General features: G+C 47.7%; 1 protein-coding gene across 1 annotated transcript in view; it reads left to right on the top strand.

The window, feature by feature from the left end:
* Positions 1–22,391, top strand: part of DYSF (dysferlin) — a 100,744-nt gene that overhangs the window by 71,106 nt on the left and 7,247 nt on the right. Inside the window, exons 46-53 of the mRNA XM_082481972.1 lie at positions 994–1,164; positions 1,719–1,861; positions 4,354–4,493; positions 6,200–6,288; positions 6,556–6,651; positions 10,292–10,433; positions 20,149–20,248; positions 21,938–22,116. Coding sequence (XP_082338098.1) covers positions 994–1,164; positions 1,719–1,861; positions 4,354–4,493; positions 6,200–6,288; positions 6,556–6,651; positions 10,292–10,433; positions 20,149–20,248; positions 21,938–22,116 — 1,060 coding nt within the window. The remainder of the gene's footprint in view (positions 1–993; positions 1,165–1,718; positions 1,862–4,353; positions 4,494–6,199; positions 6,289–6,555; positions 6,652–10,291; positions 10,434–20,148; positions 20,249–21,937; positions 22,117–22,391) is intronic.

The following is a 22,391-nucleotide window of genomic DNA, read 5'->3' on the forward strand; positions in this document are numbered from 1 at the left end:
GGCTATTAAACCTCTCATTTCACGAGCTTTTCCCTGGGCGGCTGGCTGCCGTCCAGCTTTAGCTAATTACTTTCTGCTGACCCCAGTTCCTCCTGCACTCTTAATTGGTGGCATAATCACTCACTTCCCCTCCTTAAAAGCTGCTCTGGGGTGGGTGCTGGCAGTGGGAATGGGCATCGTGTTTCCCCCCAGCATCGCCTGCCTTTCAGCAGCAGGTGGAGGGGTTCCTGGTAGCGCTGGGCCAGACCTGGACTGTCCTGCTCACCCTGTCGTACCACCTTCCACATCGCTGACATCCATGAGCACCAGCTCGGTCTGGACTGGGTTGTCGTGTTTTGGTGGCGTCTTGGTGCTCTGTCTCTTGCCATCCTTTATTTGAAGAGGGAGAGGAAGGGTTGATTTTGCTTTTGCTTTTTGTTATGTCAGTATGTGGACTGTAGTGTAATGACGGCAGAGGAGACAGGACAGAAAAAAGGTGCTTAGAACTGGGAGGAGAGGTCAAGGAGACTTTGGGGGGGTCAGCTTCGTGCTGACCACAAGCTTGGCCCAGGCAGGCTTGACTCCTGTTTTGGACATTTGCTTTTTGGGCTAAAAGAGCAGATGGTTTTCTAAAGCTGTCATTCCTCTCCCTTTCAAATGCCATGGCAATGATGGTTCCTGACTCTCGCCTGCTGCTCTTTTCCCTGGATATTGCAGTGACTACCGTCAGGTCCAATTAGCAGATGGAGAAACTAAGCAAGGGGCAAAGTTTGCCTGAGAGTAATTCAACCAGGCAAAGCCAAACCCAAAGCATGCTTGCTTAGTGCATATCCACAAGCTAAGCCAGTACAACACAGAACCACTAATACTGGACCAATGTGGCAAAGACGAGCAGTGGGTGTACTGTCCTTCCCAGCACTGGTGGGTTAGCGTGGTGTGTGGGTCTGTTTCCCATGGGGCACTCAGCAGCATAACCCTCCATCTCATGGGTATTTCTTGGCTCCCATTGCACAGGATGTTCGAGCTGAGCTGCACTCTGCCCCTGGAGAAAGACTTGAAGATCACGCTCTATGACTACGACCTCCTGTCGAAGGATGAGAAGATTGGGGAGACTGTCATAGACCTGGAGAACCGGTTCCTGTCAAAATACGGGGCGCGCTGTGGCCTCCCTCAAACCTACTGCGTGTAGGTACCTCTGTGGGTTCGGGCAGTGGGTCTCTGTAGCTGCTGGTGCTGTGTAGTGCCAAGCTGGCCATGGGTACCAGGGTGATGTCTCAACCCAGGGATCTGGTAGCACCTCACCAGTGCTGTACTTTGCCACAGAGATTTGTCTAGAGAGACAGATTCACGCCGGAGAAGCCCCACATTTGAGGAACTTCCCTGAGCCCTGGCTCTCCTCCAGAGGCATGAAATGTTTCCAATAACAGAAATCTCCTTGGGGAGATCCAGTTACATCCCTGATGCCTCTTGGGCACACCGTGGTGAGGATATCCCCAAGGCACAGGGCCAGCTGAAGGGTGACATGGTGGGTCTGGGGTGGGGAGCTATCAGGGCCCCCCAGCCACGCAGGCTGGGGCTGAATGGGCTGTGGGATATACAGCCCCATTCACAAGCTCAGAGCAAGCTGCACCTTCCTCAGATCAGCCCTCTTTGGTGTAACACTGCTGCTGCCCCTTGTTGAGGCTGGAAGATGTTTTATCACTTGTTGAGCTGCTGTTTTCCCTCCTGTTTGGTTTCAGCTCTGGACCCAACCAGTGGCGAGACCAACTTCGTCCTTCCCAGCTGCTTCACCTCTTCTCCCTGCAGCACAGCTACAAGGCTCCCACCTACAAGTCTGACCGGCTCATCTTCAGGGAGCAAGAGTACATCCTCTCTGAACTGGGTAAGGTAATGGGGCTGCTTTGGGGTTGCAAATAGCTTTTCTTTGTCCAGAGCAAGGGATGGAGCTGGAGGTGATGAACATATCAGGGTGGGGGATTATTGTGAAGGCCAGGAGTGAGTGATGGGCACATTCCTGTCCTCTTCACCTTGCTGCCCAGGTTGGCTCTGCCCCTTTCCAAAGGTTGGCTCTGCCCCAAAAGCTGCAGGTTGCAGTTGGATCTGCACCAAAACCCGGGGCTGAACCTGCAATCCAGCCACGTTAACCTTGGCCTTGAGCGGCTGCCCTTTGCAGCAAACCAGATACATGCAGGCTGGGAGCAGAAAAGTCCGTCGCAGTCAGAGAGGCTCCAGACTGGTCTTCCAGCTGCTGCTTGGGCTGGAGGAGCAGTTGTGCTGTTTGTGTCTCTGCGTTTCGGGGCTGGAGTCACTAGAGGGAGACAATATCATACACACAGTGCCCAGCGTACCACACCGTGGCTCACCCCTCTGCCAGTAAGGAGAAAATATCACCGAATATTGGGGAGGCATTTTCTTCCTTGCACAAAAACCCCACCAACACTGGCACCTGCAATATCCAGGGCATCAACTCATGCTCGTCTGACTGCATGCTTGGGGGCAGAAGTATGCCTTTTAGAGAAAACTCTGTTTTAAAGCATGGAAAGGGTATTTTGGCCCAGAGAGGAGGTGAAACCCCACTGTATGACCCAGGAGATGCAGTTTGACTTTAAGGCCACTACAGTATTGTAGAGCCATGAAGAAGGACTTGACCTGCAGGGACACAAGATGGCACAGCCGAGGGCTGATCCCCCTCCCTGCTCTTGGGAATCAAGGCACAAATTCATGGTTCTCCTCTTAGGAGGAGGAGGAGTGGGGGGGCAACGGCTCCTTTGCAGCCTCCTCTTATGCGAAAGGTTTTCAGCAAGGGCTGGAAAGGTGTTAAACCGAGCGGGGTCTTCCCCCCTCTCCCCAGCCCCTGCCTTTCACCTTCCTCTGCTTTAATGGCAATCAGTTCAAAAAACAGAACAAAGTCTGATGCTTGACCTCAAGGAGATCTGGAAACCAGCTGTGTTCGCAAAGCAATGTCAGATCTGAACCTGGCGGTATAAAGTGAAGCTATTAAACACGAGAGCATGGGTTTTACAAGCACTGCACCCGGACCATTATTCCATAACCCCCACATTTGTTGTTTTCTGAGAGGTGCTTTTTCTTTTTCCTGTGCGCGCGCGCGCACACACACACACGCACACACACACACGCCAGGTTTCCACTGCTTGGGAAATAGCCCATATGTCTGAAGTTAACCACTTCAAGATATTGCCAAGAAAGGAGCTGGGATATATCACCTGAAAGTTGCAGAGCTGTAATAATATTTATGGAGCGCATTTCATTTCAAAGGTCCTCAAAGGTGCACAGCCTTGAAACGCTGTGGCTGAAAGGCAGAGTCTTGGGGGTGATGTCCTCCACCAGCACCAGCATGGCATGTGGGAATGGGGAGGCAGGAGCAGGCTCAGCCGAGACCAAGCTGGCCATCCTCCATACCTGGATGTAACAAGGGATCTCGAGTGCTGGAGCAGAGTCCATTATTAATAGGTCTTGTCCATCCTGTTTGCAGAGGGATTAGGGTCTAGAGTGGAGTGGGTTGAGGAGGTGGAGAAGGTTTCAGGTCTGCTCATGGACAGCTCGGTGTTTGCTGCAGTTGTGCACTGACCTGTTTCAATGAAAGATCACAAATACCCCAGTGGGAACAGTGAGGACCAGAGCAGGGACTAACACCAGCCATCAAGCTCTGCTGGTGGTGTATGCATGACCATCCTTTTTCTGTTATTTCTGTCTTTCACCCCGAACTCAGCACAGAAGAAGCGGGACCTTGTAGGGACCTCATTCCCACTGCATTCCTCTCTGCCCAGCTGAAGATCCTGGATAGTTTTAAATGATGGGATTTAAACAATATCCAACCCACGAGTGCTTGCAAACCGTACCAGAGCAGACCCTTTCATGTCCTCTCCCTGGAGAGCTTTGATCACATGTTGGTTAAACCTCTGCTGGGGGTGGGAACAGCATCAGAACAGCAGCGCAGGCTGAAGGGCTGCTGGGGACCCAGCAGCCCCAACTGCTATGATTTTAGGGGCTCTGAACCCTTGAACAGCATCAAAGACTGTCCTCTCCTTTCCATGTGCTTCAACTTGATCCTTGCAATGTTTCACTTGCTGTGATCTGGGGGAAGACTTGCACGAGACTCACTGCAGTTCCCTGTCCTGTTGCGCGGTGGTTTGTCCACGTGTCCCTCTGGGAATGGGTTGCCCTGTGCTCTGGAGGGTTCGTGATGATGGTGAATGTGCAGAGAGACGCTGCTCTCCTCCTGCTCGCTCCTGGCTGCAGCGAAGCTGGTGGGCTTGTGCTTGATCCCTTGGGGAGCTCCCAAGGGGCAGTCAGGATCTGGCCCTCCGCAGCTGTGGCGTGACATAATGCTGCTCTTTGTCTGCTCTGTGGCAGAGGATGGCAAACCCCTCAACCCTCACCTGGGGCCAGTGGAGGAGCGTCTCGCCCTTTACGCGCTGCGGAAGCAAGGACTGGTGCCGGAGCATGTGGAGACAAGACCTCTTTACAGCCCTCTCCAGCCAGAAATCGAGCAGGTGGGTGGTGTGACGTGTCCAGGAGACCAAGAGCATCACCTCCTTTTGATCCAATGCTAACCAGGTTGCTGTGTGTCTGCGGAGCCATGCTGGGGATACCTGCCCCAGGAGATAGGCTGTTCCCAGTGGGGGGAGTCAGCTTATGGAGAAGAGCAGAGCACTGTCTATCAAACACAGGCTGGAGCTCAGCTCCGTGGCTGACTTGCTCAGGATGCTTGGGGAGATCGCTTCCAGCCTCCTGTGTTCATTTTCATCAGCATTGGCTCACTTTTTTTTTTTACTTTTTTTTTTGGGGGGGGGCAAGCCATTTCTGATCTGAAAGTCTTAATGCAGAATTTTTCTATAATGGTAATGACACTGCAGGCTCCTTTGGCAGTGCAACAACGTGATTTCTGCAGCATGAATCCACCCTTGGAGGTGTAAAGCGTTAGTATTGTTGCAGACTGGATGTTTTTAAGCCAAATGAAAACTAAACGGGCTTCCATCCAAAACACATCGAAATCCAGGTATCTGTATTTAGCCTAACCCTTTTTCTTTGATTAACACATATGTGTAGTTTATGCATTTGGATCAAAAAATGCTGCTTCCCGAAGAACAAAATGATTAATTATCATCTGTCATACGTGTTCCAGTTGCATTGCGAAGGCGGTTTCATGAGACCGGCTCTGCAGCTGGTGTAAATGTGCGCAGCCACTGATCTGCACCGTTTCAGCTGTTTCCCTTCTGTGGCTCATTTTTAACCAGACCACCTCTCCAGCGGTGGGAGAGGAGAGCTGTTGGCAGAAGTAAATGCACTGACAACCGCTCTAACATCTTTTTGTATTAATTCACCCAGTGAAAACGATGAGTAGAGGCAGGAGGTTGCTGTTATTGGGTGACCAGTGGGTCTGCGCTCTTCTTACAAGTACAGGTGTCACGGTCTTGTTGGACCAGCCATGGAGACTAGCAAGAGTGCTTCCTCCATGACATGGGGTTGCGTATGGGCAGAGGAATCGGGGTCTGCCCTGCACTGATTCTTCTAACCAAGAGCATCCATGGGGGTGATGCCGGATCCAGGGCATTAACCTGTGTGACTCAGTACATGTTGCATTCCGGGCAGTTCCCAAAAGCATGGCTCTGACCTGCTGCAAAGCCACAGAACAGGCTGGCTCTATTGGGCTGTTTGTAGTGAGCTGAGAGCCAGGTTGGCCTTTTAAAGTTTTCTGCTGAAATGGAAGATTTTTGTGCCAAAAGGCAAGCAAACCACAAACCCCTCTGTGATGGGCTGATTGTCAAAGGATGGCTTTTTTTTTGTTTGTTTCAACTCTTGAGACTGCACAATAAAATATTTTATTGGTACCCATTGGTGTTTTACAGTAAAAGAGACCACCTAACACCCCCCCCCACACACACACACCCTCCCCGAGATTTCAGCTGCATTTCTGCTGCTCTTTTGTGGAAGGATTTTGTGAAAGTGGAATTAGATTCCCCTCTCCTCATCCTATCCTCCACTCTCATGGTCAGAAACCCATAAACCAGTTGTCCAGCTGGTGACAACTGGTGACACCATGGAAAACAAGTGAGTTGCTTGCCTCTCCAATGCCTCCCATGGACCCAGTCTTCAGTCTGTCCTATGTAAAGATAGTCAGCCATGGAGAGTAGAGCCAGAGTGCACCTTCAGCTTATCCAAACCAAACCCTTATACACGTGTCTTTTGTTCCATGCAGGGAAAGCTACAGATGTGGGTGGACCTGTTTCCGAAATCTTTGGGTCAGCCTGGCCCCCCTTTCAACATCACGCCACGCAAAGCCAAGAGGTGATTGTTTCTCATTTCTTACTCAGTGCGGTGCTGGTCTCAGCACCTTCCATTTGTGAGGGGAGAGGAGAGGGGTTGGAGATGTCAGATGGGGAGGGATTCACTGCCCAGCTGAGAAATGTCTATGTGGGCTTATCTTCAGAGAAAGATGACTCATGTCTTAGCTCCTTCAGCTAAATAGCTGAGTAGAATGACCAGACTGTCCAGGTGTGGCCTAGACCAAAATTTTCACCCTTTCATGTTGTTTTTGTTCCCGGGGCCATCCAGGTTCTTCTTGCGCTGCATCATCTGGAACACCAAGGATGTCATCCTTGATGACCTCAGCATCACTGGGGAGAAGATGAGTGACATCTACGTCAAAGGGTAAGCCATCCCGCTTCTGTGTCCTCTGGGTATTGTAGCCTGAAAGTGCAAGAGCAGCAGTGAAGTAGTTAACGTGGCCCTTGCATCAACATTGCTGTGGTAGACATGAACCCCCGCTGGGATGAAGGGGCTGTTCGCACCTCTCCAGCTATGGATCCTGCTTCTTGGAAGACATGTCTCTGCTGGGCTCCTAACCACTTCGCGATGTGAAGTTTTTCTTTGCATCTCTTGGATGCTTGCATTACAATATTTACATTTAGAGAGATAAGATGTGGGGAAGCAGGCTAGCCATTGGAGAGAGGGGCATGTAGTCTGCATTTCCACTGCCAACCCTTTCCCAGCTCCTGTCCTGGGACAACCATGGGCTTGTTCCATATACACGGATTGGCTTGTTTGCATAGCTGCTTTTTTTGGAATTCCTTTTTTTTCCTTGAAACACACAAAAATGTGGCAACCAGCAGTAACTCCTCTGGCACATTCCCTTCTCTGCCTGACTCCATTTATGTTTTATCTTGTGTAAAATGGTGCAATCCCAGCCAAGGGACTTACTTATTTTGTGCGTTCTTTAGATTTATGGACAGGAAGAGGTAGGATTTTGAAACAGACTGTAAATCCCTTTTTTACAATCCCAATTTTCCTCCTGTAAATCCAGAATGCGCGCTGCTTACCTGGTATTCACATCAAGTGCATTGTTATCAGCTCCAGCTAAGCTGCTCTGTGCACTTCGGGGCTCTGAAATAGTAGTGCTTGCAGGGTGTTACCGGGAAAGCGAGAGCATCCAGCACTTGCTGATATCCCTATCCTGGCTTTTAGCATCCCCGATGACCAAGCAAATCTCACAGTGCTGTAAATGAGTTAAAAATATTGCTCAGATTTCTCATCTTCCCCCCACAAATGGCTGTATCATTAGCAACTCTGGATAAGGCCTGAATAATCCTATTGGGAGGGGAGGCAATGGTCCTTCTTGTGCTTAAACTTCTGCCCTACAGACAGGGGATCCTGTGGGCAAAGTGACCTTCACCGCCATGGCGTGGTGGTGCTGCTTTGGTGGGGACTGTTTCTTCCATCCACCGCTGTCTCCTGAGCAGGGGCTGGAGCCTACTTTAGGGTGAACTCAATGGATAAGGAGCTTTTACCTGTGGCTTTCCTGCAGAAGATCTCACAGCACTTTTCTGAGGAGGCTATTGCCAGTTTGTTCTCCCTTTAACCTGTTAGGCAAGGCCAGGGCCAGAATCTCAGTCTCTTGGACATTACCTTCTACATAGTATGTAAATTATTGTTAGGTCAGTTAGGCAGGTAAATGAAATAGGAGCTTTTCTATTATGCCTGAGGCAGAACTCAGTTGCTATTTATTTTATTTAATGTAATCAGTTATTTATTGATAATCTTACAATAGCATGATGAGGTCTCAATCAAGTTTAGGTTGTGCAAGGTGGAGTGCAGAGACTTGTGCTGTAGCCAGACAAAAGAGTGGTAGTGTAGGGAAATCATTAGAAACTGAAGATGTCTTTTTGGCTTTACAGCCCTGTCACTGTCATAGATGGGGGATGTTTTTGTATTGTTTTCATAGTGAAATTTCCAATAATAAGTTTTACTTCACCAAGAGGATGGACCAACACTGAACCAGGTCACATGGGAGGTGGGAGGTCTTCACTCGTCATCTTGCCAGTTTTTCAAGATATTTCAAGTTAAAACTTCGAGTCAGTTGGACTAGAAATTTCCAGAGTCCCCTTCCAACCAACCACCACTACTAAGATTTATGTGATATCATGTGGCATCTTTAAAACTCATCTGCATCCCCTTTTGGGTTCCTAAATAAAAGGATGGCCTGGGTCCTGCAAGTTCTTACGCTCGTGCTGAGCAAAAGGGGAGTTGTGCAAGTTTTGAGGACAAAGTCACCTCTTAGATTTAGGAACCTAGCATTGCCTTTGGATGTTGCAGACACCTTGAGCCACGTGGATTTGAAAAATATTGTATGAACTGATGGGCTAAGAATCCATCCAGTCCTGTTAAGTACAAAAACTTTATCTATAGCTCAGGAAATCTCTGACCTGCAAGTTAGTGGAGTCTGGAGGGGTGTGTTGGGAAGGTGTCAGGATGTGTTTGCCCCAGTTCTGAGCTCTTTCCTGGACATCTGCTGTTGGTCCTGGTCAGAGGCAGGATACTGGGCAAGATGGGCCTTTGGCTGGTCAATATGGCCATTCCTATGTTATGTTTTCAATTCTCGGGCACTCTGACTTGAATGCTTTTGATTTCTGGCATCTCCTTCCTGCAGTGGAGAGGGTGCAGCAAATCTGCAAGAAAAAGAAAAAAACAAACAACAAACGTGCCAAAGAAACACCCCAATCAAACCATTTATTTGTCCTTTTGTTTGCCTGCAAGGAGAGGGCGCTCACACTGCATCCTCCGAGGGTCCCTGCCAAGCTTTGAAGGATGTGGATAAACACACAGGCTTGCCATTTGCATCGGATTGGATCAAATCAAATAATCCGGCCACAATTTAAGTATTAGTGTAACCTCATCACACAATTTGCATTGCCACCAAGCCCTTGCTGTCCATGTAGTACACGTGCATGTGATGTGTACCGTAGGATGAACTTGAGTAGACCTCCCTTCGCTGTCTCCCACAACACATTTGGGGTGGGTCATGTGCTCCTCTCAGGCCCCGTAGAAGAGGGGATCATTTGTATAACTGGGGAAAACATCCTTATTTTCAATTTAAGCGGAAAGCAATCAAACGAGATAATTGTTTTCTTTAAAGGTTCCCTCTGAATCTTCTGGCTTTCCTCCAGAAGGGCTCTAAATACACAAATGGATGTGCTTTATTGTTTTGTTTTGTTTTGTTTTGTTTCATTTTGTTTCGTTGATTGCTGAAGCCTGAAAATTCTTGGACAGGGAAAGAGGGCAGAATGAAAACCCAACAGTTGCAAAACTCACAGCTGGAAAAAAGTAGTTGTTATGGAAAGTTTTCAGTTTGCCCCTGGACTGGTTGCAGAGTGACCACAGCAAGCTCTTTTAGACCAGGAGGGGAACTGCGCTGCAATGACCTGTCTCTAATGGGAGCAGTGGGGACCACGCTGGCCGCAGCAGGGTCTGGCCACTCTGGGATTTTCCTGGGGAAGAACTTCTTCGCCATTTAGGACTTTCAAATAATAATCTTTGAGAAATCAACAGGGACTAGAGGGGAAAATAGGCCCTTTTGTCCTTTAGCATGGTTGCCTCATCAACAGGACTGGTTTTAGGGGCTAATTACAAGGTCAGTTTGTTGGAGTGTCTGCAAAGGGGAAGAAGCTCTCGCCAAGGCAGGTTAGAAGCTGATTTGTGCTTATGGGTGGCTAAATGGCAACTTCTCGCCAGAGCTTAAGGTGGTGTTGAATCTTTAAAACATCCATAAAACTCAGGGGTGGGGGAAGAAGAGATTCCAGAGCTTCTCAGGCTGCTACCACCAACACTGCAGGGATTGTGCATTCTTTCCCAAGTCTCCTACAGGCTCCAGGCTACCCCTGCAGATAGCAGCCCAAGGCATTCACAGGGGTGAGAGATGTTTTATTACCTGCTTACGGTCTCTGTGATGTTGAGCGAACTTCAAAATTGTTGGTGTTTTTTGAGGTTTTTCATACAACACGTTTGCGTTTCGCAGCTGGCTGGTTGGCCACGAGGAGAACAAGCAGAAGACAGATGTGCACTACAGGTCTATGGGAGGAGAGGGCAACTTCAACTGGAGATTCGTCTTTCCCTTTGACTATCTCCCTGCTGAGCAAATGTGTTACATCGCAAAAAAGGTGAGTGTCCCTGGACAGATGTATCTACCGTCTCATAGTAACTTTGGGGTGAAATGCACTGCATGATCTGAGACCTGCACAAGTGCAGTGCAAGAGGTGTGCAAGTTTCAGCCTTGTGTTATTTGAAACACAAAACTGTGGACAGGGGGGGAAGTTGGTTTAAAAAGTTCACATTTTGAATACAACATTTGTAGGGTCAGAATTAGAGGTGACTTTGTATAAAGAGCGTGGAGAGACTGAACCCCCAGGAAAGACTCATCTGTACTGGAGGCAGCTAAATACTGGTGCAGCAGTGTCAAAGTACTCTCCAGGCTGTGTGGGACTTTCAAGATGCCTAACCAACAATGGAGTTACTCCAAAGATGGAGATAGCACTTCCATGGGGATGGTTAGGTATGCACCTATGGTTTCTAGCATGGCATGATGGGCATCATGCTGTTCAATAACTTCACAGAAGACCTAAAGAGGGGTGAAAGGAAGGAGCTGCCTCCAAGTGCCTGAAGGGGTAAGCAGGAGGGACATGTAGGGGAACAACGGTTGAGACGTACCATTGATGCAGAGATGGGAAGAAAAGCTTTGGTTTGGGATTCAGGGTGAAGATGCTCTTGGTGCAATATAATTGGTTACTCAGCTGGGGATTTGACAGTGGGATGTGATTTTGGTTTCCTCATTCTGACATCTATAGGTGGCTATTGCTTCTGGTGTTCCTTACGTAAGTTAGTGCAATGTGATGATCAGACGTGGACTGGGAGTTGCATGGAGGGAAGGGAACAGGGATGCAGTTGGGGTACCTACATGGAAAAATGCTGGTGAAAATTGGACTAGCTCTCAAAGAACATTTTAAGGAAGGGAGATCTATTTACTTAACTTCCCTGCTTATCAGTTGGACATTAAGAGGAGTATTGTTGGGTCTGTGTATCTGTCTGGACAGCAAGGATAACCCCTGCTTTCGAGACTGGGTCCTGTTTTGTGACACCTCTGTGGAAGCCCAAACCCTTTCAGCCACCCAATTCCGGTTCTTTGTCGCTGCTCCCTGCCTTGACGCTGTGAACTCAACCTCGGTGCTTGTTGAATGCGGGGTGTCCGAAGACGCCTTGTTGCAGTGGGACCATCTGCATCCACAAAGCTCACCTGGGACCTCGATCCCAGTTTGGTTTATGAAGCCAGCAAGGTCCCAGCATGGCCTGGGTTGGAACTAGCACTTTGGTGGGGAAGATGCTGAGCAAATTCCTCATCCCTTGAGCCAGACGATCCCCGCGAGGAGGCCTAGCTTCAAAATGAATCGCTGGATAGTTAAACTGATTGACAGAATCATAGCTGTACCCATTTCACGCTTCATGTTAAACAAATCAAAAGTACAGTGTGTACTACATTCAATTATCCCCCTTTGAAAAAGAAAAGACCCCCCTATAAACCGTTTAAGAAAATACATCCCACTGTGCTGATATTGATTCTCCTCCGACCACATGTCTGCCAACACTGTATCAGAAAATAAACAGCTTGTAAAACCTGTCTGTAAAGGAAAAAATAATGAATGAAAAGCCATGCTTTGCATTTGTGGGACACATTCCGCTCTGGCAATTTTTGATCTCGCCATGTGCTGTTTGAACTCCAGGTTCATTACTGCTGCTGTAAAAGCCCATGCACTGAACTTTAAACGCAGGCAATGGAAAGTGGAATTTAAATCAAAATGGTCAGATGGCAAATTCTGAGCCGCTAAAAGCCACCTGCACCCAGCCTTGCTGGTGTTGGCCCTTGGAGAGAGCACTGCTGTGAGGAAAGCAGCTTTGAATTTGCTCTCCTTTGTTTGCTCCACTCGCCTTCTCACGGACTGGAGGTCCCTTTGGCGTTGTAGGATGGACCGCAGGACTGGGTCACCCCCAACCCAGATTGCAAATAATCTCCCAAAAGAGCGAGGATGCCCTTGGGCTGCAGGGTCTCCATGATATTTAGTTCTGGTGTGCACATTTGAGGGGAGCTGGGAGCCTGCAAACCCGAGGAAAACCCAAGTGTCACGTGGTGGAACTGGACTCTGAAGCCTTGGGATGGCCAGCGGTAGCCAGGATTGTTAAAAATCCTTGCCATGGCACTGGAAGTTTTGGGAACTTCATCTCCAAAGCTGCAAAGTGCTGAGATTTCTTGGGGTTTCAAAGCTTCAGTCTTCCCCAGGGCACCTCAAGGGAAAGCAGGAGCCTGTACACCCTGTGAGCATCAATTCAACTTATAGATTGGAAGTGTAGGCTCTTATTCCTGCTTTTCTAAACATTTTGACCCTTACAGAATGTTTTTCCATCCATATCTTCTCTTGCTGCAGTAACTTTATAAAGATTTTGCTTCTCCTTCTGAGAAGGGAATTTACCCCATTCTGAATTTCAAAAAAATCCCCATGAGAGAGCAAGTTCATCTTTGGGACAGCTTTTCTGAAAATATGTAAATGTGTGTTTCTTTAACATCCTCTCTCAGTATTTATTCAGAATTTCATTCTGCTGTTCTCACTTTTTGTGCCATCTTTCTTTAGCAGCCATGGACAAGTCAAGCCATGTCGTTTGCATGGCCACAGCACGCTTGCAGCTTGCAGAGTCCTGCAAGAAGGCAGTTTCTTAGATTGCAAATAACGCAGTCATTTAGGTGAAAGGGTCAATACACAATGCGTGTTGGAGTGCTCTTATTTCGCAGTGGGAGCTAGGGTAGAAAGGTAGGTTCAGGGCCCCTGACACGTTTGCATGAAATTGCATATTGACTTAAATAGGGGAGGAGCAGGCAGGTCCAGGTCCCAGACGAGTACAATGCTCTGCTGCCAACCAGCAGAGAGAAGTGCAGATGTCTGCAGGGTTTAAACTTTAGATCCCCAGGTCTAAGCCTGGCAGGTCTTGAATCTTGCAGACAACATTATCAGATGGTCATGGTACAACCAGAGTCTATCGAGAGCAATGCCGAGATAGGCTGGATGTGGATCACGTTTCACTGGGCACCCAGTCAGAGAGGCACTCAGCTCCCATGTTTTGCGGGCGCTGTGGAGGTGGAAAGTGCATGAAATTGATTTTGAAATGTTCAGCTTCAAGTGCCAATTACAGCAGTAGCTGAGTATAGCTGCCAAATCGGAATTCTAGATGTCCTCTTGGGCAGAAAAAGCTTGACACTGAATGTCTGAGCAAATGTCATCTGAACATTCAGGGTAGAATTTCAAGAGCATCTCAACCTACAAGATCGAAACTATTGGTGCTTGAGTGGACCTGGAAATAAATCACCAGGCTGGAGCTTCCAAGACCTGGCTGGGTTGTTCATATACCATCTGAAAAGTGTTGCATAAAAGAAATTCCAGGAGATGAACATAATGATTATGGGAGCATTGTTGGCAATTTCAAATCCATGTCATGCCATGCCATTGGCAGAAACCGGACCAAGGAACGTATCTGTTGTCTCCATACTTGTACTGCTACTAAACTTCGGTGTTAGATGTCAACAAGAAAATGAAGTATTGATGCCAAAACACAAAATACTCTGTTTTGCAAAGACAAAGAGAGCCATTGGAAGAGGACCCGTCCCACTACTGTAGAAGAAACCACAAGCAACTGTCTGGTTTATTCAGTTGGAAGGTTGGGGCAGTTGTGCTGAGGCTCTTTTTCAAGGAGCTCTTATATTTGTTTCATTTCTTCCACTTTGTGCTCTCAACTAAAGGGGCCCATCTTAGTTTTAAGCAGATTAATTGCAACTTACCTGGGCACAAAACCACGCTGACTTTGAGTTGGAGGTCTTTGGACATCTGGCAGTGGTGGGTGCATGCTGCTCGCGTGGCTGGAAGTAGGTGGTCCTGTAGGATAATCCCAGGAATAACCCTGTGGCTGTGATGCTTGCACATATCTCTGAATAATTGAGACCCTGTTTCTGCAAGGTGTAGCTGAAGTCTCTGAGTTTGCTGGCTCTGGCATTGAATATAACAACAAATCTGACACTTGGAAGGATTTTTTTTTATATCTGATCAGCTGGTGGCATCCCAGAAATCATACTAGAGATAGGTGTCCAAGAGCGATATGAGAAAGAGGGAAGGGAAAAGCAGGGAACAAGGGGCTGTAACTCACAGCCTGCTTTGTTTTATTGCTGAGCGGAGTTGAGAATAAATTCGTCCCTCCCTGGCACTGAGGCTTTCCCAGCTCCATCTGGTTTCACCGATTCCAGTTACTTTGTCTGCAAATTCATTATAGAGTCCTGACACCTTCCTGGTACTGACAGCTCCGACTTGCAATGGACCAGACCCTCACCTAGGGCAGATCAGCCCGTGCATTCCTCTGTGCCCAGGAGACTCACACCAGCTGGGAACAAGGATCTGGTGCCAGTGGTGGGGCACACAGGGATGTCCCCGTTGCAATTGATTTTTGCATGGGGGATGCTCACACCGTGCAGTGATGGCTCATAGCGCGATGCCGTAAATCAGCTAAGAGCTTGTGGGCAGCCTAGGCTCAGTGTATTAGTCAGACAAGGCAAGAGTTTAACCTGGAGGTAAGTGTGTGGCCTCTCCGTTGTTTAGTTTTTATTAAAAATATAGCCAGGTGTGTGAGGTCTCTGCAGCTGGGTCCCTGTGTCATCCCCTTGTTCTGTTACAGTCATCACTGATTCTCCAGGGTGTCCAAGAAATCTCTGTGCTTCGGTTGGTTTTAGTTCAAAATTTTGAGTACAAAGCACTGATTTTTGGTAAAAACAATTAATATTTTATTAGACTGAAATTTTCATTTCTCTTTGGTGTTGGAAAGCTAAAAAAAAAAGGGCTGTTGCCTTTTAATTTTGGACTTTTCCCTCTCCCGTTTCCTGTACTTTATCGTGTTCTTCCCTGGTTTTCTTGGTGACATCAGAAAGCAAAGCAAAACACAAAATGTTCCTTTTCCTTCCACATTTAGCCGAAATGCAACATTTTGAATGGGCTCCAAGTACATTTTTTTTTTTCAGTGGAAGGCAGAGTTAGACAAGGCAGTCACATATGTATTTTAATGGGACTGCAACAGGCAGATAGAAGACACACCAGTCTTCTGTATTAGGACAGGGGCAGCAGTCGTGACCTGGGATGCAACTGGCAGCCTCTGTGATACCCAGACAGGAGTTACTGTTGTGAAATTTGCTTTTCAATGGATGTATGGAGAGGGATGAGCAAAGCATGGCTGTATTGAGAACTGTAGCTCCAACAGCGCCATTCACAAACTGGTGAAGACATGGACCCCAAGGCTTGGAGCTCCCTAAATGGCAGTGGGATGGCCTCATGTCCTTGAAAAAGCCTGATAAGCTCTGCCAGAGGGGAAGCACAGGAGGCTGAGAAAATAGCATTGCGATGATTCCAGGGACCGAAATAAGAGTATGTGCCCCAAGGCAAATATTATGACAATTTCACATTTATGGTGCAGTGACGCCTGGAGTCTTCCTCCGGGTGTTGGCAAGGCTGTGCCCAAATGTGCAACAGATGCTGTATGCTTGGGATTTTGCTCAGCTGCCATCCTGATTGGGGAAAGATGCAGAAAACCAAGTGCCATGAGACCTGCGATGCAGTTGTCAGAGTCGGCAATGGCAGGGAGATCAAAGAGGTGAGTTAGTCCAGTAAAACTGCAATAACGAGCACTCACAGCTGTCAGCTTATTACGAATAGATGAAATGTCCCAATGGGACGAGGTTCAGAGAAGCAGTTTCTCAACACCTTGAAGGATGGCCTTGTAGGACAGCTTGTCCTAGCTCCTGCGGGAGAAGCAGCTCATTTTGGCTGACCTCTGAGAGGGTCTCCTGCATGGCTGGGGCTCCCCAATTGCTTCGGGATGAGGGACCTGATGCTCTCCCACAAGCACATGCTGAAATGAGCCAGGCTTGCTTGGGTGCGAACACCCTGGGGCCTCCCTGCCTCCCTGAAGTAGCAGGGTTGCTCCTTACTTTGTATTCCATAGCACATAAGCAACCCAGAAGAAATGCAGCCCTGTCAACACTTTCCTAGTGATATGAGCTTATTTTTTTTTTCCTGCCTCCCCTGCTGCATTATTCACGACCGTAAAATATTCACCAGCCTCCCCTCTCCCCCCACACTGCAAAACAAACCCCCAAACAATAATTCAAGCCCCCTTCCTTCCCGTGTCTTGCAAGAGGCTAGGAAATAAATTTCTTGCCGTGGGTTGTTTTTATAGTGATCTTTCGTAGCTAGATTTAATCATGGAGGCAAATTTCACACTGCCTTGAAATGGACCCATAAACTTAGCTCAGCATCAAATTCCTCCTTCCCCAGCCTGCCCTTCCAGCTCTGCTCTGCCGTGTCCCCAGCTTCACGGGGCTCAGAGGAGGAAAGCTTCGCCACCGGCCAAACCACATTTACAGTGTTTTTCCACAAGAAAGGCCAAAGCTGTACGGATCGTACTAGCATTGTATGAACTCCCCATTGCCACCCGGAAAGGGTCAGATCGTGCCTGAGCCATCCTTCGTCAGGCAGGGAGTCCCTGGCAAGCCCGAGCATCGCTCTCAGGGGTAGAAGTGGTGCTGGGGAGGCAGGGGGATGCAGCAAGCATCCACTTGGCCAGGGCATGGGTTTGTATGGGTTTTGTTTGCTTTGAGCGTGGGCAAGTCCATGGGCATTGCAGTGGCAAGGAGGGAAGGTGGAAGTCCAAAGTCCTGTATATTTGCCAGCAATGTCATGGCCAGTCCTGGGGGACACATGTCCAGTTGTGTTTTATTGTGTGGGAGATGACCAACAGGCAGCGCAGCACCCATGCCTCTGACCTGGGTCCAAGGAACTCTCCTCCTGTCCTGGGAGAGCTCAGCCAGCACTGCGGATGTGGAAGGAGCCCACCAAGAGGAGGAGTATTGCTGCAGCAGCTCAGAGACTGGGGCAGTAATTTGGGTCTCACAACAGCCTGCTCCTTTCCCTGGTTCCTCCTCCTTCCCCATGGGGCCACTCATCGGACTGGGTCCTCCAGCAGACAGTACCTCTGCCAGAGAGAACAGCTGCCATCACCGCACCTCCCTTTCAGAGGGGTTGCTCAAGTGCTAGGTTTTGCTCACGTTTGACACCGAGTGGATGGGGTGGTGCAAAGAGAAGGTCCAACATGTGCTTGGAGAGGTGCTTCAACCCAGGCAGTAGCGTAGAGATGCCCTTGGAGCATGGACATGTTTGATGAATGGAGTTGTGGTGAAATCAGCCTCTGAGCCAGGGACATTAGTTATCGCTGGAGAAGAGGCACCTGTAGGACATGTTTCATCCCATCCCAAGCTTGCCCAGCAAGGGGCAATCAGAAAGAACCCATGGTGTCTCACTATGGTGCACACCATGGGAAATGGGTCTACCTCCATCTCACAGACCCCAGATCAACCTTTCCAACCCATGGTAAGGTCATCTGGCCACCTTCTTCTTTAGGCATGGGTATGTGGTTTGTGGGGGCTTTCTCCTCTGGATGACTAACAACCCTTCTGCAGCGCAGACCCTACCAATATACGGGAAGGGAAGAATCACCGTAAGTTCTTTCCCTTTTTAGCAGTTTTAATTTAAAATTACTTATTAGCTGGGAAAACATGCCTCCCCCCTTGGATAAACATACACTTTAATACATTGCAGTGAGCAGAGGGGGAGAGGTGGAAGTTTCCATTGACTTTATTTTTCTAGATTATAAAATATTTAAAATGCATAAATAAAATGCTCCATTGCAAAAATGCTGGCGTGTATTTCCAAAGCAAGGCGGGGAATGGAACTAAATTGAAATATAACTGTCCAGGGTGATCTCTTAAAGTGAAACCAGTTTCAATGGGATTTAAGTGCCCACAGTCTCCCTGGTTGAATACTTATGTTCTTATGGAGTGTGACACATTCTTCCCCCCCCCCCCTTTTTTTTTTTAATATTGCACGATATAATGAATCAGGGTCTTGTAGCCACTGCAGTGAATTTATGGTGCTACGTATGTGTCATGAATAATGCTGAAGTTTCCTGGTTTTAATTAAATCTGTTCCGTTTATGATACTGCCATGTTGCAGAAGTGCAGCAGGAGGCATTGCCCACAGGGCACACCTCTGAGCCTGTGTCAGTAGACACCGGTCGTGACTCTGCCTCCTCTTTGCAAGTGTTGGTTTGAGCCAGAAATAACAAGACCTCAGCTTTTTGTGTGTCTCCGTCTCTCCTTCTGTCCTAACACTTTCAGGCATCTTGTGGCATCCCAAAAGTGGTATTAGATCCCTGTTGGGAAATGTTACTGGTTGCAACCACATAAATAGCAAATTTTGTGGCATGGGCACATATCCACCATATATTAAAATGATGTGACCGCAAGCACATTGTCACAGTAATGCGATTCAAACCCTCCTTGTTAGAGAAGTCTACTTTAAATTTTCCCCTCCACTGGCTTTTTGGGGAGTGTTGGTCTGACTTTCCAGAAGGCAGACCATCTGCCTTGCTGTTGACCTATCCACCGTAGTAACCTGACCACTGCAGTTGCCAGCTTCTCATGGGTTCGTGTTTGGTAAACCATCTCCTCTTCAGAAAGCAGAAATTGCTGCCTCATCCTCTTGCTGAGCTCCCATATGGATGCTGTCTCCCAGGCAGTGGCTATTCCTTGTTACTGTGGCCGGATTGCAGAACTGATGGATGATAGTTCCTGCACTGCCCCAGGGCTTGGTAAATGATAATAGTCACAGGGGATGATCACGGTGTAATTCTCATGCCAGGTGCTTTGCAAATAAGCTTCTGGGACTGCTACAAAACCTTTCAAAAGGTTGTCACAGCAGCTGTAGTGGCTGGAAACAGATAAAATATTGCCCGTCTAATAGAAATGAGAAGGGCATATAGACAGTGACAGATCTCACATTATAAGGATTGAAATCAAGTGTCACAGTGCCACTGCTCAATTGGTTGTACAGGGAGCCAGGCTCTGATCATCATGGCTTGCTGGTGCTCTGAATCTCTCCTTTCATGAACTTGGATGTAGTCATATATATGGCAAGCACATTATGTAGCTTGGCAGGAGCCCATTGAGATATTAATAGCAGATTTACTGGGATACCATGTCCAACTCTAGCATTCACCTGTCTTGAGAATGAGAATCTGGAAGATGTGCAGAAAAGGTGAACAAAGTCATTTGTAGAACTGAGGAACCCCCACACAGCGAGCTACTATGAAAGCACCAGACTCTTTCTTTACGTATTTGTGTTTAGTAAGTAAACTTGGGAGCCACAGGCTACCTACAGGTGGTAGAGGTGTTTGCAGGTTGCAAATTGGCCAGCTGCATACAAACTGCTTACAAGAGACCAGACAGCAGATCAGAGCAGTGGTGGATCCAGATTTATTCCTATACATTTCCATTAATTATGAGGAAGGTCAAGTTTGGCAGCACTGGCACTCAACACTCACTCTCTTCACCTCGGAGAGTCAACCTCATCTAAATCATGTGAATATGATACTGGCACTCCAAAACATCCTATTTGCAAGCTTATGGTGCCTGTTTGCTAAAATATTGTCACTAAATTAAGGCACAAATTGATTCCAACCCAACTTCCAGAAGTGTCTTGGGTTTTCCCCTGAGCGTCCTTGTCCAAGAACTGGCCAGAACCACCACTGTCCTCCTGTGGCTCTGTCCCCGCAGAACTGGAGGACACACCAAGAGCATTATGATACAGGACTTCCGCTGCCATGAGGTGAGAGCAGCCAGAATCTGCCCACTTCTACTAACGAGTCTTTTATTTTTCCTTGGTTTCTTTTCTGGTGTGATTTTAGGAGCACTTCTGGAGCTTGGACAAGACAGAAAATAAGATTCCACCGCAGCTTATCTTCCAGATCTGGGACAATGACAAGTTCTCTTTTGATGACTATTTGGGTAAGTCAGGAGTTTCTTTGGCTCATTTCCCACTGATGCAGACAGGAAGGAAAAAAAAAAAATTGAATCATTTCAGGATATGAAGAAAGTGTAACAAGACCAGTTTAAGCCACTGAACAGGATTCAGTGTCAGCATAAGTTCAGGACTGATGATAAGTGGTTTTTATTAGGCAGATTTCCAGTCTCGACCTGCAGCAGCCTGTTCCTAGGCTGACATAATGTTGAGAGCATCATCAAATCTGACAGGCCACCACCTTCCAGGAAGGCCCCAGTTCTCCGTGACTCAGCTGAGTCTATGCTGAACTGTGCTCATCAGGGCTAACCGTGTATTTGAACTGAGACCACCAGGCAGGATCACTGACTTGCTTTGCCTTACCTGGGATGTTTAGACATGAACACAGCTCAATCCAACACTTGCTTTTTTCAGTGCTAGCCTCGTTAATCATTCTCAGAAATCTAGGTTTAGGCCAAGAAAAAAAAACAAACCACAACAAAACCATCTAATAGGAAGGATAGCAGAGCCGTGCAGCAGATTATCTGTGCAGAAGCTGGAGGCTCCAGCATCATGGTTTTTTTTTTGGTTGGATCTTGTTCTACCTTTCTTTTTGCCACTAAAAAAAATTCAGACATCAAAAGCTTCACTAAGGAAGTATGTGATCAAGATCCTTTTAAATCCTGTCTTTGATTAATCATGTGGGCTGAGTGCCAAAATAACCTCTCCAAGGTGTGTTTTCCAGTTCTGGCTCTGCACATCACGGGCTTTTGACTGCCAACGTTAATTCATTTCAAATTGCAACAAATAAAAGTGGTCTTCGGCTTTTGTAAAGCACTTTTCATCAATGGACCTCAGAAGTGTTTCACAACAAATCTGATCTGTGCTGTTATTGTCACTGGTTGCAAGAATCTGTGGAACAGAAAGGCTACAAATACATGCACAGTAATGAATGTGAGTCATCCACAGCAGCGTAAAAAGCTGCTGTCCCTCAGCTGAGCCACAGGACCAGACCTGCGTATTTTCTTGGCTGTTTGCAATCATAAGATAAATTAGTGTAGCAAAGTAAGGTAAATACAGGCTTTTTCAACTAACACTTGGAGAACTGAGCTCAGATTTCCTAAAGGCTAAATAGATGTGCTAATTACTGGGTCACTCTGTCTGAGAAGGCAGCTATCATTTTTGTGGGATACCCTTCAGATTTAGTCTGCTGCAATTGCTCACCTGGATGGGGCAATAAAATAGCCCGTTTGAAGATCTGCAAGCCTCCTGCCCAATGGTCTTGAGTTGACAAGGGCTGTGGGTGTGTACAATTTGAGTTTCACCTAAATCTCTTTGTCTTCATGAAAAATCTCAGCCTGCCTGGTTGACTTCAGTGCAAATCATCCGACGTTGTAGCTGTGTAAGTCAGTGGATATTTTGCAGCCTCTTCTAGAAGGACTTCATGGCTCAGGTCTTCCTAAGCATAATGGTGATGCCAAGTACTCAATTCCTAGGCAGAGCCACTGGCTAAAACCAGCACTATGCTTGGAAAATAGGGCTACACTTGAACTTGCTCTCCACCTTGCTGTATGGGTGTCTGCCCAAGCTCCCTGAGGTCCAGAGTGTGCCACAGTAAATATTTCTTAAGCAAGAGAGTCCACGTTTTAAGGACCTGTTACACCGAGATGTCTTCTCAGTAATGTTCCTTCTTGCAGGCTCCATTCAGATGGATCTCAACAGGATGCCCAAACCTGCCAAGACTGCTGAGAAGTGCTCCTTAGATCTAGTAGATGAGACCTTGTCTTCAGGTCGCTTTGTGTCACTCTTTGAGCAGAAAACTGTCAAGGGATGGTGGCCTTGTGTTGCTGAGCAGGATCAAAAGAAGATCCTGGCGGTAAGGTGGCCTCTTCATGTGTTCTCTTTGGGACTCACTCAAAGCATTGAGGAGGGACGTGACTGGGCCAAGTGCATGCAGGATGTTACGGTCAGGGCAAGGAATGCAGCCTTGGGCTGCAAATTTTACAAACTGGACCAGCTTTTGTCAGCGGGATGTTTTCCAGGATTTGTCCAGCGCCATCCAAATACTTCACAAGAAATGATTTGTTCTGTGGGATTTTTGCTGTGGTTTTTGGAATGTGCCACCTAATTTGACTCCATATCACATCCATT

This window comes from Vanellus vanellus, assembly GCF_965231255.1.
Source record: "Vanellus vanellus genome assembly, chromosome: 4".
Lineage (NCBI taxonomy): Eukaryota > Metazoa > Chordata > Aves > Charadriiformes > Charadriidae > Vanellus > Vanellus vanellus.